A 17456-nucleotide genomic window follows, 5' to 3' on the forward strand; every position below is an offset into this window, starting at 1 on the left:
AACCCTGTAACATAGACATAATATATATTATCTATCTAACCTTCCACTGTCATTAACCCTGTAACATAGACATAATATATATTATCTATCTATCTAACCCTCCACTGTCATTAACCCTGTAACATAGACATAATATATATTATCTATCTAACCCTCCACTGTCATTAACCCTGTAACATAGACATAATATATATTATCTATCTAACCTTCCACTGTCCAGCATATGCTCATCCAGAGGCAGCACTCCTAGTGGCCGGGGACTTTAATGCAGGGAAATTTAAATCAGTTCTAACTCATTTCTACCAGCATGTTAAATGTGGAACCAGAGGGGAATACAACTCTAGACCTTCTTTACTCAACACACAGAGATGCGTACAAAGCTCTCCCTCGCTCTCCATTTAACAAATCTGACCATAATTCTATCCTCCTGATTCCTGCTTACAAGCAAAAATTAAAGCAGGAAGTACCAGTGACTCGCTCAAAACTGAAGTGGTCAGATGACACGGATGCTACACTACAGGACTGTTTTGCACAGACTGGAATATGTTCACTAAGCTAAGGACCATGGGACTAAACAATTCCCTCTGCAACTGGATGCTGGATTTATTGACGGGCCGCCCCCAGGTGGTGAGGGTAGGTAACAACACATCTGCCACGCTGATCCTCAACACCGGGGCCCCTTTAGAGGTGCGTGCTTAGTCCCCTCCTGTACTCCCTGTTCACCCACAGCTGCGTGGCCAAGCACGACTCCAACACCATCATTAAGTTTGTTGACCACACAACAGCCTGATCACTGGCCCTCATTCAAATCGACTCGGCTGTAGTGGAGCAGTCGAAAGTTTCAAGATCCTTGGTGTCCACATCACCAATAAACAATCATGGTCCAAGCATACCAAGACAGTCATGAAGAGGGCATGACAAAACCTATTCCCCCTCAGGAAACTGAAAAGATTTGGCATGGGTCCCCAGATCCTCAAAAGTTCTACAGCTGCACCATCGAGAGCATCCTGACCGTTTGCATCCCAACCTGGTACGGCCACTACTTGCTCGGCATCCGACCACTGGGGCCAAGCCTCCAGCCATCCAGGACCTACACTACCGTGGACCTAAACTCAAAAGTTTGGGGCCACTTATAAATGTCCTTGTTTTTGAAGGAAAAGCACATTTTTTTGTCCATTAAAATAACATTGAATTGATCAGAAATACAGTGTAGACATGGTTAATGTTGTAAATTACTATTGTAGCTGGAAACGGCTGATTTCTTATGGAATATCTACATATTATAGATATGGCATACAGAGGCCCCCAGTGGTGTGGGGCTGTGCTTTGGCAAAGTGGGTGGGGTTATATCCTTCCTGTTTGGCCATGTCCGGGGGTGTCCTCGGATGGGGCCACAGTGTCTCCTGACCCCTCCTGTCTCAGCCTCCAGTATATATGCTGCAGTAGTTTATGTGTCGGGGGGCTAGGGTCAGTTTGTTATATCTGGAGTACTTCTCCTGTCCTATTCGGTGTCCTGTGTGAATCTAAGTGTGCTCTCTCTAATTCTCTCCTTCTCTCTCTCTTTCTCTCTCTCGGAGGACCTGAGCCCCAGGACCATGCCTCAGGACTACCTAGCATGATGACTCCTTGCTGTCCACAGTCCACCTGGCCGTGCTGCTGCTCCAGTTTCAACTGTTCTGCCTGCGACTATGGAACCCTGACCTGTTCACCGGACGTGCTACCTGTCCCAGACCTGCGATTTTCAACTCTCTAGAGACACTGCAGGAGCGGATGAGATACTTTGAATGATCGGCTATGAAAAGCCAACTGACATTTACTCCTGAGGTGCTGACCTGTTGCACCCTCGACATCCACTGTGATTATTATTATTTGACCATGCTGGTCATTTATGAACATTTGAACATCTTGGCCATGTTCTATTATAATCTCCCCCCGGCACAGCCAGAAGAGGACTGGCCACCCCTCATAACCTGGTTCCTCTCTAGGTTTTGGCCTTTCTAGGGAGTTTTTCCTAGCCACCGTGCTTCTACACCTGCATTGCTTGCTGTTTGAGGTTTTAGGCTGGGTTTTTGTATATCACTTTGAGATATCAGCTGATGTACGAAGGGCTTTATAAATAAATTTGATTTGATTTTATCAGCAACCATCACTCCTGTGTTCCAATGGCATGTTGTGTTAGCTAATCGAAGTTTATCATTTTAAAAAGCTAATTGATCATTAGAAAACCCTTTTGCAATTATGTTAGTACAGCTGGAAACTGTTGTCCTGGTTAAAGAAGCAATAAAACTGACCTTCTTTAGCCTAGTTGAGTATCTGGAGCATCAGATACTCATCAGATGAGGCGATGAGGTAGCCTAGTGGTTAGAGCATTGGTCTAGGAACCGTAAGGTTGCCTAGTGGTTAGAGCGTTGGACTAGTAACCAGCAGGTAGCCTAGTGGTTAGAGCGTTGTGCTAGTAACCAGCAGGTAGCCTAGTGGTTAGAGCGTTTTGCTAGTAACCAGCAGGTAGCCTAGTGGTTAGAGCGTAGTGCTAGTAACCAGCAGGTTGCCTAGTGGTTAGAGCGTTGGACTAGTAACCAGCAGGTAGCCTAGTGGTTAGAGCGTTGGGCTAGTAACCAGCAGGTAGCCTAGTGGTTAGAGTGTTGGACTAGTAACCGAAAGGTTGCTAGATAAAATCCCTGAGCTGACAAGGTAAAAACCAGACGTTCTGCTCCTGGACCCAGTGTTCCTAGGCCGTCATTGTAAACATGAATATGTTCTTAACTGACTTGCTTAGTTACATAAAGGTAATAAAAAAATCAGCATTTGTGGGTTTGATTACAGGCTCAAAATGGCCAGAAACAAAGACCTTTCTTCAGTCCATTCTTGTTCTGAGAAATGAAGGCTATTCCATGCAAGAAATTGCCAAGAAACTGAAGATCTGGTACAACGCTGTGTACTTCTCCCTTCACAGAACAGTGCAAACTGGCTCTAACCAGAATAGAAAGAGAGGTGGGAGGCCCCGGTGCACAACTGAGCAAGAGGACAAATACATTAGTGTGTCTAGTTTGAGAAACAGACGCATCACAAGTCCTCAACTGGCAACTTCAATAAATAGTAACCGCAAAACACCTCAACATCAACAGTGAAGAGGCGACTCTGGGATGCTGGCCTTCTCGGCAGAGTTCCTCTGTCCAGTCTCAACATCAACAGTGAAGAGGTGACTCCGGGATGCTGGCCTTCTCGGCAGAGTTCCTCTGTCCAGTCTCAACATCAACAGTGAAGAGGCGACTCTGGGATGCTTGCCTTCTCGGCAGAGTTGCAAAGAAAAAGCCATATCTCAGACTGGCCAATAAAAAGAAAGATTAAGATGGACAAATACTGGACAGAGGAACTCTACAATACACTGTATTTCTGATCAAGTTGATGTTATTTTAATGGACCAAAATGTGCTTTTCTTTCAAAAACAAGGACATTTCTAAGTTGTCAAAGACTCCAGCCACCCTGGTACAAATCAGCTGGGCTTGACAATCTGGACCCTCTATTTCTGAAACTATCCGCCGCCATTGTCGCAACCCCTATTACCAGCCTGTTCAACCTCTCCTTCATATCGTCTGAGATCCCCAAGGATTGGAAAGCTGCCGCAGTCATCCCCCTCTTCAAAGGGGGAGACACCCTGGACCCAAACTGTTACAGACCTATATCCATTCTGCCTTGCCTATCTAAGGTCTTCGAACGCCAAGTCAACAAACAGGTCACTGACCATCTCGAATCCCACCATACCTTCTCCGCTGTGCAATCTGGTTTCCGAGCCGGTCACGGGTGCACCTCAGCCACACTCAAGGTCCTAAACGATATCATAACCGCCATTGATAAAAGACAGTACTGTGCAGCCGTCTTCATCGACCTTGCCAAGGCTTTCGACTCTGTCAATCACCATATTCTTATTGGCAGACTCAGTAGCCTCGGTTTTTCTGATGACTGCCCTGCCTGGTTCACAGACGACACCATTCTATATACTTCCGGCCCGTCCTTGGACACTGTGCTATCTAACCTCCAAACGAGCTTCAATGCCATACAACACTCCTTCCGTGGCCTCCAACTGCTCTTAAACGCTAGTAAAACCAAATGCATGCTTTTCAACCGTTCGCTGCCTGCACCAACATGCCTGACCAGCATCACCACCCTGGATGGTTCCGACCTTGAATATGTGGACATCTATAAGTACCTAGGTGTCTGGCTAGACTGTAAACTCTCCTTCCAGAATCATATCACACATCTCCAATCGAAAATCAAATCTAGAGTCGGCTTTCTATTCCGCAACAAAGCCTCCTTCACTCACGCCGCCAAACTTACCCTAGTAAAACTGACTATCCTACCGATCCTCGACTTCGGCGACGTCATCTACAAAATAGCTTCCAACACTCTACTCAGCAAACTGAATGCAGTTTATCACAGTGCCATCCGTTTTGTCACTAAAGCACCTTATACCACCCACCACCGCGACCTGTATGCTCTAGTCGGCTGGCCCTTGCTACATATCCGTCGCCAGACCCACTGGTTCCAGGTCATCTACAAGTCCATGCTAGGTAAAGCTCCGCCTTATCTCAGTTCACTGGTCACGATGGCAACACCCACACGTAGCACGCACTCCAGCAGGTGTATCTCACTGATCATCCCTAAAGCCAACACCTCATTTGGCCACCTTTCGTTCCAGTTCTCTGCTGCCTGTGACTGGAACGAATTGCAAAAATCGCTGAAGTTGGAGACTTTTACCTCCCTCACCAACTTCAAACATCTGCTATCTGAGCAGCTAACCGATCGCTGCAGCTGTACATAGTCTTCTCGGTAAATAGCCCACCCATTTTCACCTACCTCATCCCCACACTCTTTTTATTTATTTACTTTTCTGCTCTTTTGCACACCAATAGCTCTACCTGTACATGACCATCTGATCATTTATCACTCCAGTGTTATTTATCACTCCAGTGTTAATCTGCAAAATTGTAATTATTCGCCTTTTGCACACAATGTATATAGACTCTTTTTTTTCTACTGTGTTATTGACTTGTTAATTGTTTACTCCATGTGTAACTCTGTGTTGTCTGTTCACACTGCTATGCTTTATCTTGGCCAGGTCGCAGTTGTAAATGAGAACTTGTTCTCAACTAGCCTTCCTGGTTAAATAAAGGTGAAATAAACTAAATAAAAAAAATAGCCTGTTCTCTCTGATACAGCACGGCAAGCGGTATCGGAGCACCAAGTCTGGGTCCAAAGGCTCCTTAACAGCTTCTACCCCCAAGCCATAAGTCTCCTGAACAGCTAATTAAATGACCACCCGGACCATTTACATTGACCCCAGTCCCCTTTATTTTTACACTGCTGTTACTCACTGTTTATTATTTATACGTAGTCACAAATTACCTCGACTAACCTGTACCCCCGCACATTGTCTCGGTAACTCAGCCTCCAGTCCTGTGTCTACCTGAACCTCCCGTCCTGTGTCTACCTGAGCCTCCAGTCCTGTGTCTACCTGAGCCTCCAGTCCTGTGTCTACCTGAGCCTCCCGTCCTGTGTCTACCTGAGCCTCCAGTCCTGTGTCTACCTGAGCCTCCCGTCCTGTGTCTACCTGAGCCTCCCGTCCTGTGTCTACCTGAGCCTCCCGTCCTGTGTCTACCTGAGCCTTCCGTCCTGTGTCTACCTGAGCCTCCAGTCCTGTGTCTACCTGAGCCTCCCGTCCTGTGTCTACCTGAGCCTCCAGTCCTGTGTCTACCTGAGCCTTCCGTCCTGTGTCTACCTGAGCCTCCCGTCCTGTGTCTACCTGAGCCTCCCGTCCTGTGTCTACCTGAGCCTCCCGTCCTGTGTCTACCTGAGCCTACAGTCCTGTGTCTACCTGAGCCTCCCGTCCTGTGTCTACCTGAGCCTCCCATCCTGTGTCTACCTGAGCCTCCAGTCCTGTGTCTACCTGAGCCTCCCGTCCTGTGTCTACCTGAGCCTCCCGTCCTGTGTCTACCTGAGCCTCCCGTCCTGTGTCTACCTGAGCCTCCCGTCCTGTGTCTACCTGAGCCTCCCGTCCTGTGTCTACCTGAGCCTCCCGTCCTGTGTCTACCTGAGCCTTCCGTCCTGTGTCTACCTGAGCCTACAGTCCTGTGTCTACCTGAGCCTCCAGTCCTGTGTCTACCTGAGCCTCCCGTCCTGTGTCTACCTGAGCCTCCCGTCCTGTGTCTACCTGAGCCTTCCGTCCTGTGTCTACCTGAGCCTTCCGTCCTGTGTCTACCTGAGCCTCCCGTCCTGTGTCTACCTGAGCCTCCCGTCCTGTGTCTACCTGAGCCTCCCGTCCTGTGTCTACCTGAGCCTCCCGTCCTGTGTCTACCTGAGCCTCCCGTCCTGTGTCTACCTGAGCCTCCCGTCCTGTGTCTACCTGAGCCTCCAGTCCTGTGTCTACCTGAGCCTCCAGTCCTGTGTCTACCTGAGCCTCCCGTCCTGTGTCTACCTGAGCCTCCAGTCCTGTGTCTACCTGAGCCTCCCGTCCTGTGTCTACCTGAGCCTCCCGTCCTGTGTCTACCTGAGCCTCCCGTCCTGTGTCTACCTGAGCCTTCCGTCCTGTGTCTACCTGAGCCTCCAGTCCTGTGTCTACCTGAGCCTACAGTCCTGTGTCTACCTGAGCCTCCAGTCCTGTGTCTACCTGAGCCTCCAGTCCTGTGTCTACCTGAGCCTCCAGTCCTGTGTCTACCTGAGCCTCCCGTCCTGTGTCTACCTGAGCCTACAGTCCTGTGTCTACCTGAGCCTCCAGTCCTGTGTCTACCTGAGCCTCCAGTCCTGTGTCTACCTGAGCCTCCCGTCCTGTGTCTACCTTATCCTCCAGTCCTGTGTCTACCTGAGCCTCCCGTCCTGTGTCTACCTGAGCCTCCAGTCCTGTGTCTACCTGAGCCTCCCCGTCCTGTGTCTACCTTATCCTCCAGTCCTGTGTCTACCTGAGCCTACAGTCCTGTGTCTACCTGAGCCTCCCGTCCTGTGTCTACCTGAGCCTCCAGTCCTGTGTCTACCTGAGCCTCCCGTCCTGTGTCTACCTGAGCCTCCCGTCCTGTGTCTACCTGAGCCTCCCGTCCTGTGTCTACCTGAGCCTCCCGTCCTGTGTCTACCTGAGCCTCCCGTCCTGTGTCTACCTGAGCCTACAGTCCTGTGTCTACCTGAGCCTCCAGTCCTGTGTCTACCTGAGCCTCCAGTCCTGTGTCTACCTGAGCCTACAGTCCTGTGTCTACCTGAGCCTCCCGTCCTGTGTCTACCTGAACCTCCCGTCCTGTGTCTACCTGAGCCTCCCGTCCTGTGTCTACCTGAGCCTCCAGTCCTGTGTCTACCTGAGCCTACAGTCCTGTGTCTACCTGAGCCTCCAGTCCTGTGTCTACCTGAGCCTCCAGTCCTGTGTCTACCTGAACCTCCCGTCCTGTGTCTACCTGAGCCTACAGTCCTGTGTCTACCTGAGCCTCCAGTCCTGTGTCTACCTGAGCCTCCAGTCCTGTGTCTACCTGAGCCTCCAGTCCTGTGTCTACCTGAGCCTCCCGTCCTGTGTCTACCTGAGCCTACAGTCCTGTGTCTACCTGAGCCTCCAGTCCTGTGTCTACCTGAGCCTCCAGTCCTGTGTCTACCTGAGCCTCCCGTCCTGTGTCTACCTTATCCTCCAGTCCTGTGTCTACCTGAGCCTCCCGTCCTGTGTCTACCTGAGCCTCCAGTCCTGTGTCTACCTGAGCCTCCCGTCCTGTGTCTACCTTATCCTCCAGTCCTGTGTCTACCTGAGCCTACAGTCCTGTGTCTACCTGAGCCTCCCGTCCTGTGTCTACCTGAGCCTCCAGTCCTGTGTCTACCTGAGCCTCCCGTCCTGTGTCTACCTGAGCCTCCCGTCCTGTGTCTACCTGAGCCTCCCGTCCTGTGTCTACCTGAGCCTCCCGTCCTGTGTCTACCTGAGCCTCCCGTCCTGTGTCTACCTGAGCCTACAGTCCTGTGTCTACCTGAGCCTCCAGTCCTGTGTCTACCTGAGCCTCCAGTCCTGTGTCTACCTGAACCTCCCGTCCTGTGTCTACCTGAGCCTACAGTCCTGTGTCTACCTGAGCCTCCAGTCCTGTGTCTACCTGAGCCTCCAGTCCTGTGTCTACCTGAGCCTCCCGTCCTGTGTCTACCTGAGCCTCCCGTCCTGTGTCTACCTGAGCCTCCCGTCCTGTGTCTACCTGAGCCTCCCGTCCTGTGTCTACCTGAGCCTCCCGTCCTGTGTCTACCTGAGCCTCCAGTCCTGTGTCTACCTGAGCCTCCCGTCCTGTGTCTACCTGAGCCTCCAGTCCTGTGTCTACCTGAGCCTCCCGTCCTGTGTCTACCTGAGCCTCCAGTCCTGTGTCTACCTGAGCCTCCCGTCCTGTGTCTACCTGAGCCTCCAGTCCTGTGTCTACCTGAGCCTACAGTCCTGTGTCTACCTGAGCCTCCCGTCCTGTGTCTACCTGAGCCTCCAGTCCTGTGTCTACCTGAGCCTCCCGTCCTGTGTCTACCTGAGCCTCCCGTCCTGTGTCTACCTGAGCCTCCCGTCCTGTGTCTACCTGAGCCTCCAGTCCTGTGTCTACCTGAGCCTCCCGTCCTGTGTCTACCTGAGCCTCCCGTCCTGTGCGGCAGCTCCTCCAGGGATGATCTTGGTGATGAAGATAGACGGGTCGTCTCCAACGTGGGGGTTGTCTGTTCCACCTGCTATACTGAATCCTAGACCAGAGTTACCCTACAAACCATCACACACACACACACACAACCATCACATGTAGGTAAACATAGGAAGACCCCACTGCTGAAGGAGACAACAGAAAGCCAAGTAAATAGTACTAATTCCTGGGGAAATGTTCTGTGGACCAATGAAACAGCATTTAAACATTTTGGCATTACAGATCAGCGATGTTTACTGACAACCAAATCAAGCATTCAGTGAAAATTACACTATGGGGGAGGTTCGATAATGCTGTGATTGCTCTGCTGCCTCTGATACATAGGGGCTTGAACATGGCATCATGAAACCAGCAGAATATCAGCCGTCAAATGTTTAACACAGGGTCCAAAAACTGGGTCTCTATTGAAGGTTGTGAGTCTTCCAGCAGGATAACAAACCCAAACGCACCGGAAAAGTTCAAGAAGAAACCCTGGACTGATCTGAAGTGGCCAGCGAGGAGTCCAGATCTGAATCACATCCTAAACCTACGGTGAGCTCTGAAAACAGAGGTTGGTGGAGGACAATACGGTGAGCTCTGAAAACAGAGGTTGGTGGAGGACAATACGGTGAGCTCTGAAAACAGAGGTTGGTGGAGGACAATACGGTGAGCTCTGAAAACAGAGGTTGGTGGAGGACAATACGGTGAGCTCTGAAAACAGAGGTTGGTGTAGGACAATACGGTGAGCTCTGAAAACAGAGGTTGGTGGAGGACAATACGGTGAGCTCTGAAAACAGAGGTTGGTGGAGGACAACCCTCAAACATTGAAGAATTAGAGTTATTTTCTGCTGAAGAGCCAAATTGTCAGTAGAAAAGTGCATCAAACTCATTGATGGAGAAGCGTTTGTCTGCAGTTAACTTGGCTCAAGGCTGTGCAACCAGCTCCGAACAGGGGGCCAATCATTTTCTCCATTTGTCTTCCTTTCATCAATTATAATTGCAAACTTAAGTTGACAAAAAGAAAATTGGTTTTGCAATGTTAAAGATCCAACAATAAGGTTTGATGGCCAAATTTTTTTTTCAATTGTTAATTTATTTTTTAGAAGAAAAAGGGAAATATTTATAGGGGCTCTTGAACAGAGCAGAGGTCTAAGGCCTTGTGTCTCAGTGCTAGAGGGCTCCCTAGTGGTGCAGCAGGCCCTGTGTCTCAGTGCTAGAGGGCTCCCTAGTGGTGCAGCAGGCCCTGTGTCTCAGTGCTAGAGGGCTCCCTAGTGGTGCAGCAGGCCCTGTGTCTCAGTGCTAGAGGGCTCCCTCGTGGTGCAGCAGGCCCTGTGTCTCAGTGCTAGAGGGCTCCCTCGTGGTGCAGCAGGCCCTGTGTCTCAGTGCTAGAGGGCTCCCTCGTGGTGCAGCAGGCCCTGTGTCTCAGTGCTAGAGGGCTCCCTCGTGGTGCAGCAGGCCCTGTGTCTCAGTGCTAGAGGGCTACCTAGTGGTGCAGCAGGCCCTGTGTCTCAGTGCTAGAGGGCTCCCTCGTGGTGCAGCAGGCCCTGTGTCTCAGTGCTAGAGGGCTCCCTAGTGGTGCAGCAGGCCCTGTGTCTCAGTGCTAGAGGGCTCCCTCGTGGTGCAGCAGGCCCTGTGTCTCAGTGCTAGAGGGCTCCCTCGTGGTGCAGCAGGCCCTGTGTCTCAGTGCTAGAGGGCTCCATAGTGGTTGAGCAGGCCCTGTGTCTCAGTGCTAGAGGGCTACCTAGTGGTGCAGCAGGCCCTGTGTCTCAGTGCTAGAGGGCTCCCTAGTGGTGCAGCAGGCCCTGTGTCTCAGTGCTAGAGGGCTCCCTAGTGGTGCAGCAGGCCCTGTGTCTCAGTGCTAGAGGGCTCCCTCGTGGTGCAGCAGGCCCTGTGTCTCAGTGCTAGAGGGCTCCTCGTGGTGCAGCAGGCCCTGTGTCTCAGTGCTAGAGGGCTCCCTAGTGGTGCAGCAGGCCCTGTGTCTCAGTGCTAGAGGGCTCCCTCGTGGTGCAGCAGGCCCTGTGTCTCAGTGCTAGAGGGCTACCTAGTGGTGCAGCAGGCCCTGTGTCTCAGTGCTAGAGGGCTCCCTCGTGGTGCAGCAGGCCCTGTGTCTCAGTGCTAGAGGGCTCCCTAGTGGTGCAGCAGGCCCTGTGTCTCAGTGCTAGAGGGCTCCCTCGTGGTGCAGCAGGCCCTGTGTCTCAGTGCTAGAGGGCTCCCTAGTGGTGCAGCAGGCCCTGTGTCTCAGTGCGAGAGGGCTCCCTAGTGGTGCAGCAGGCCCTGTGTCTCAGTGCTAGAGGGCTCCCTCGTGGTGTGCAGCAGGCCCTGTGTCTCAGTGCTAGAGGGCTCCCTAGTGGTGCAGCAGGCCCTGTGTCTCAGTGCTAGAGGGCTCCCTCGTGGTGCAGCAGGCCCTGTGTCTCAGTGCTAGAGGGCTCCCTAGTGGTGCAGCAGGCCCTGTGTCTCAGTGCGAGAGGGCTCCCTAGTGGTGCAGCAGGCCCTGTGTCTCAGTGCTAGAGGGCTCCCTAGTGGTGCAGCAGGCCCTGTGTCTCAGTGCTAGAGGGCTCCCTAGTGGTGCAGCAGGCCCTGTGTCTCAGTGCTAGAGGGCTCCCTAGTGGTGCAGCAGGCCCTGTGTCTCAGTGCTAGAGGGCTCCCTAGTGGTGCAGCAGGCCCTGTGTCTCAGTGCTAGAGGGCTCCCTAGTGGTGCAGCAGGCCCTGTGTCTCAGTGCTAGAGGGCTCCCTAGTGGTGCAGCAGGCCCTGTGTCTCAGTGCTAGAGGGCTCCCTAGTGGTGCAGCAGGCCCTGTGTCTCAGTGCTAGAGGGCTCCCTAGTGGTGCAGCAGGCCCTGTGTCTCAGTGCTAGAGGGCTCCCTAGTGGTGCAGCAGGCCCTGTGTCTCAGTGCTAGAGGGCTCCCTAGTGGTGCAGCAGGCCCTGTGTCTCAGTGCTAGAGGGCTCCCTAGTGGTGCAGCAGGCCCTGTGTCTCAGTGCTAGAGGGCTCCCTAGTGGTGCAGCAGGCCCTGTGTCTCAGTGCTAGAGGGCTCCCTAGTGGTGCAGCAGGCCCTGTGTCTCAGTGCTAGAGGGCTCCCTAGTGGTGCAGCAGGCCCTGTGTCTCAGTGCTAGAGGGCTCCCTAGTGGTGCAGCAGGCCCTGTGTCTCATTGCTAGAGGCATCAGACACTGGTTCGATTCCAGGCTGTATCACAACCGGCTGTGATTGGGAGTCCCATAGGGCGGTCCACAATTGGCCCAGCGTCGTCCTGGTTTGGCCGGGGTAGGCCGTCATTGTAAATAAGAATTTGTTCTAAACTGATCTGCCTGGTTAAATAAAGGTTAAATAAAGGTAAATAAAGGTTAAATAAAAGTAAATAAAGATTAAATAAAGGGTAAATAAAGGTAAATAAAGGTTAAATAAAGGTTAATAAAAGTTAAATAAAGGTAAATAAAGGCTAAATGAAAGTAAATAAAGGTTTAATAAAGGTTCAATAAAGGTTAAATAAAGGTTAAATAAACAAATCAAAAATAAAAGTATGAGGGGCCACAAATGTTGTAATCTAATAGTAAGAGTAGTCTCACCCTCTCTAGTGTCATCTCTTCATACTCCACCTCTCCCTCTGATCCATTCATCTAGAGAGAGAGGGGGAGGGGAAGTGGGAGGGAGAGGGAGAGTGGGATAGAGAGAGGGAGAAGGGGAGCGAGGGGGAGAAAGAGGGGGGGTAGGAGGGGGAGAGAGAGAGAGAGAGAGGAGAAGAGAGAACACAGATCAACGCAGATTAGTATTATTACATAGTATTACATTATATTCTTCCATCTCTCCTCTCCTCCTCCCCCTCAGGGTGACAGAGTGAGCGATGATGGGATGAGAGAGGACAGAGAAATTCTAGCAATCAGTCATATTATTATACATTATACTGTCTGATGGAGGGAGAGAAGGGAGAGGAGAGAGAAGGAGGGAGAGAGAGAAGAGAGGGGAGGAGAGAGGAGAGGAGAGGAAAGAGAGAGAAGAGAGAAGGAGGGGAGAGAGAGAGAGAGAGGGGAGGAGAGAGAAGGAGAGAGAGAAGGAGAGGGAGATAGAGAAGAGAGGAGAGGAGAGGAGAGAGAAGGAGAGAGAGAAGAGAGGGGAGGAGAGAGAGAAGAGGGGAGGAGAGAGAAGGAGAGGGAGAGAGAGACCAAAAGAATGGTGTTCCAAAAAAGGTGCAATTGCCATGACCACAAATACAAATTCCATCCAGACACTATTTCCCTAGAGCACACAAACAACTATACATACAGTACCTCTGCCTAAACATCAGCACCAGTAACTTAAACAAAGCTGTGAATGATCTGAGAGACAAGGCAAGAAGGGCCTTCTATGCCATCAAAAGAAACATAACATTTGACATACCAATTAGGATCTGGCTAAAAATACTTGAATCAGTCATAAAGCCCAGATACTACAGACGGACACAGAGAGAGATAAAGAATCAGTTATAGAACCCATTGCCCTCTATGGTTGTGAGGTCTGGGGTCCGCTCACCAACCAAGAATTCACAAAATGGGACAAACTTGACTTGAAAATATCCTCCGTGTACAACGTAGAACACCAAATAATGCATGCAGAGCAGAATTAGGCCGATACCCACTAATTATCAAAATCCAGAAAAGAGGCATTAAATTCTACAACCACCTAAAAGGAAGCGATTCTCAAACCTTCCATAACAAAGCCATCACCTACAGAGAGATGAACCTGGAGAAGAGTCCCCTAAGCAAGCTGGTCCTGGGGCTCTGTTCACAAACACAAACACACCCTACAGAGCCCCAGGACAGCAGCACAATTAGACCCAACCAAATCACAAGAAAACAAAAAGATAATTACTTGACACATTGGAAAGAATTAACAAAAAAACAGAGCAAACTAGAATGTTATTTGGTCCTAAACCGAGAGTACACAGTGGCAGAATACCTGACCACTGTGACTGACCCAAAATGAAGGAACGCTTTGACTATGTACAGACTCAGTGAGCATAGCCTTGCAGGGCGGCAGGGTAGCCTAGTGGTTAGGGCGTTGGACAAGAGCGTTGGACTAGTAACCGGAAGGTTGCAAGTTCAAACCCCCGAACTGACAAGGTACAAATCTGTCGTTCTGCCCCTGAACAGGCAGTTAAGGTAAAAAAAAAAAAAAAAAAAAATTGAGAAAGGCCGCCGTAGGCAGACCTGGCTCTCAAGAGAAGACAGGCTATGTGCTCACTGCCCACAAAATGAGGTGGAAACTTCCTGCCCAATGTATGACCATATTAGAGAGACATATTTCCCTCAGATTACACAGATCCACAAAGAATTAGAAAACAGACCTGATCTTGATAAACTCACATATCTACTGGATGAAATACCAGTGTATCATCACATCAGCAAGATGTGTGACCTGTTGCCACAAGAAAAGGGCAACCAGTGAAGAACAAACACCGTTGTTGTAACGGCTGTTGGAAGGAGAGGACCAACGCGCAGAGTGGCAGTAATTTATTATCATCAACACAAAATAACGAGAACGAAACACAACAGTCCTGAAAGGTGAATACAAACAACACTGAACAGAAAATAATCACAACTCAAAGGGTGAAACCAGGCTGTAAGTATGGTTCTCAATCAGGGACAACCAGGCTGCCTAAGTATGGTTCTCAATCAGGGACAACCAGGCTACCTAAGTATGGTTCTCAATCAGGGACAACCAGGCTGTAAGTATGGTTCTCAATCAGGGACAACCAGGCTGTAAGTATGGTTCTCAATCAGGGACAACCAGGCTGCCTAAGTATGGTTCTCAATCAGGGACAACCAGGCTGCCTAAGTATGGTTCTCAATCAGGGACAACCAGGCTGTAAGTATGGTTCTCAATCAGGGACAACCAGGCTGTAAGTATGGTTCTCAATCAGGGACAACCAGGCTGTAAGTATGGTTCTCAATCAGGGACAACCAGGCTGCCTAAGTATGGTTCTCAATCAGGGACAACCAGGCTGCCTAAGTATGGTTCTCAATCAGGGACAACCAGGCTACCTAAGTATGGTTCTCAATCAGGGACAACCAGGCTGTAAGTATGGTTCTCAATCAGGGACAACCAGGCTACCTAAGTATGGTTCTCAATCAGGGACAACCAGGCTGCCTAAGTATGGTTCTCAATCAGGGACAACCAGGCTGCCTAAGTATGGTTCTCAATCAGGGACAACCAGGCTGTAAGTATGGTTCTCAATCAGGGACAACCAGGCTGTAAGTATGGTTCTCAATCAGGGACAACCAGGCTGTAAGTATGGTTCTCAATCAGGGACAACCAGGCTGTAAGTATGGTTCTCAATCAGGGACAACCAGGCTGGTTCTCAATCAGGGACAACCAGGCTGTAAGTATGGTTCTCAATCAGGGACAACCAGGCTGCCTAAGTATGGTTCTCAATCAGGGACAACCAGGCTGTAAGTATGGTTCTCAATCAGGGACAACCAGGCTACCTAAGTATGGTTCTCAATCAGGGACAACCAGGCTGTAAGTATGGTTCTCAATCAGGGACAACCAGGCTGTAAGTATGGTTCTCAATCAGGGACAACCAGGCTGTAAGTATGGTTCTCAATCAGGGACAACCAGGCTGTAAGTATGGTTCTCAATCAGGGACAACCAGGCTGTAAGTATGGTTCTCAATCAGGGACAACCAGGCTGTAAGTATGGTTCTCAATCAGGGACAACCAGGCTGTAAGTATGGTTCTCAATCAGGGACAAACAGGCTGCCTAAGTATGGTTCTCAATCAGGGACAACCAGGCTGCCTAAGTATGGTTCTCAATCAGGGACAAACAGGCTGCCTAAGTATGGTTCTCAATCAGGGACAAACAGGCTGCCTAAGTATGGTTCTCAATCAGGGACAACCAGGCTGTAAGTATGGTTCTCAATCAGGGACAACCAGGCTACCTAAGTATGGTTCTCAATCAGGGACAAACAGGCTGCCTAAGTATGGTTCTCAATCAGGGACAAACAGGCTGCCTAAGTATGGTTCTCAATCAGGGACAAACAGGCTGCCTAAGTATGGTTCTCAATCAGGGACAACCAGGCTGTAAGTATGGTTCTCAATCAGGGACAACCAGGCTACCTAAGTATGGTTCTCAATCAGGGACAACCAGGCTGTAAGTATGGTTCTCAATCAGGGACAACCAGGCTACCTACAACCAGGCTGTAGTATGGTTCTCAATCAGGGACAACCAGGCTACCTAAGTATGGTTCTCAATCAGGGACAACCAGGCTACCTAAGTATGGTTCTCAATCAGGGACAACCAGGCTACCTAAGTATGGTTCTCAATCAGGGACAACCAGGCTACCTAAGTATGGTTCTCAATCAGGGACAACCAGGCTGTAAGTATGGTTCTCAATCAGGGACAACCAGGCTGTAAGGATGGTTCTCAATCAGGGACAACCAGGCTGTAAGTATGGTTCTCAATCAGGGACAACCAGGCTGCAAGTATGGTTCTCAATCAGGGACAACCAGGCTGTAAGGATGGTTCTCAATCAGGGACAACCAGGCTGACGAAGTATGGTTCTCAATCAGGGACAACCAGGCTGTAAGTATGGTTCTCAATCAGGGACAACCAGGCTACCTAAGTATGGTTCTCAATCAGGGACAACCAGGCTGCCTAAGTATGGTTCTCAATCAGGGACAACCAGGCTGTAAGGATGGTTCTCAATCAGGGACAACCAGGCTGTAAGTATGGTTCTCAATCAGGGACAACCAGGCTGTAAGTATGGTTCTCAATCAGGGACAACCAGGCTGCCTAAGTATGGTTCTCAATCAGGGACAACCAGGCTGTAAGTATGGTTCTCAATCAGGGACAACCAGGCTGTAAGTATGGTTCTCAATCAGGGACAACCAGGCTACCTAAGTATGGTTCTCAATCAGGGACAACCAGGCTGTAAGTATGGTTCTCAATCAGGGACAACCAGGCTACCTAAGTATGGTTCTCAATCAGGGACAACCAGGCTACCTAAGTATGGTTCTCAATCAGGGACAACCAGGCTACCTAAGTATGGTTCTCAATCAGGGACAACCAGGCTACCTAAGTATGGTTCTCAATCAGGGACAACCAGGCTACCTAAGTATGGTTCTCAATCAGGGACAACCAGGCTACCTAAGTATGGTTCTCAATCAGGGACAACCAGGCTGTAAGTATGGTTCTCAATCAGGGACAACCAGGCTGCTTAAGTATGGTTCTCAATCAGGGACAAACAGGCTGTAAGTATGGTTCTCAATCAGGGACAACCAGGCTACCTAAGTATGGTTCTCAATCAGGGACAACCAGGCTACCTAAGTATGGTTCTCAATCAGGGACAACCAGGCTGTAAGTATGGTTCTCAATCAGGGACAAACAGGCTGTAAGTATGGTTCTCAATCAGGGACAACCAGGCTGTAAGTATGGTTCTCAATCAGGGACAACCAGGCTGATTGTTCTCATTCAGGGACGGCTGTATGGTTCTCAATCAGGGACAACCAGGCTGTAAGTATGGTTCTCAATCAGGGACAACCAGGCTGTAAGTATGGTTCTTAATCAGGGACAACCAGGCTGTAAGTATGGTTCTTAATCAGGGACAACCAGGCTGTAAGTATGGTTCTCAATCAGGGACAACCAGGCTGTAAGTATGGTTCTCAATCAGGGACAACCAGGCTGACGAAGTATGGTTCTCAATCAGGGACAACCAGGCTGACGAAGTATGGTTCTCAATCAGGGACAACCAGGCTGTAAGTATGGTTCTCAATCAGGGACAACCAGGCTGTAAGTATGGTTCTCAATCAGGGACAACCAGGCTGACGAAGTAT

The 17456-nt window shown here is 50.1% G+C and overlaps 1 protein-coding gene across 1 annotated transcript in view; it reads right to left on the bottom strand.

Annotated features, from left to right (window-relative positions):
- Window positions 1-17456, bottom strand: part of dlg4b (discs, large homolog 4b (Drosophila)) — a 133456-nt gene that overhangs the window by 29185 nt on the left and 86815 nt on the right. The window contains exons 7-9 of the mRNA XM_064930701.1: window positions 15803-15834; window positions 12216-12266; window positions 8610-8734 (exon numbers count right to left, since the gene is read on the bottom strand). Coding sequence (XP_064786773.1) covers window positions 8610-8734; window positions 12216-12266; window positions 15803-15834 — 208 coding nt within the window. The remainder of the gene's footprint in view (window positions 1-8609; window positions 8735-12215; window positions 12267-15802; window positions 15835-17456) is intronic.

The sequence above is a fragment of the Oncorhynchus masou genome, chromosome 23 (assembly GCF_036934945.1).
Source record: "Oncorhynchus masou masou isolate Uvic2021 chromosome 23, UVic_Omas_1.1, whole genome shotgun sequence".
In the NCBI taxonomy this organism is placed as follows: Eukaryota; Metazoa; Chordata; class Actinopteri; order Salmoniformes; family Salmonidae; genus Oncorhynchus; species Oncorhynchus masou.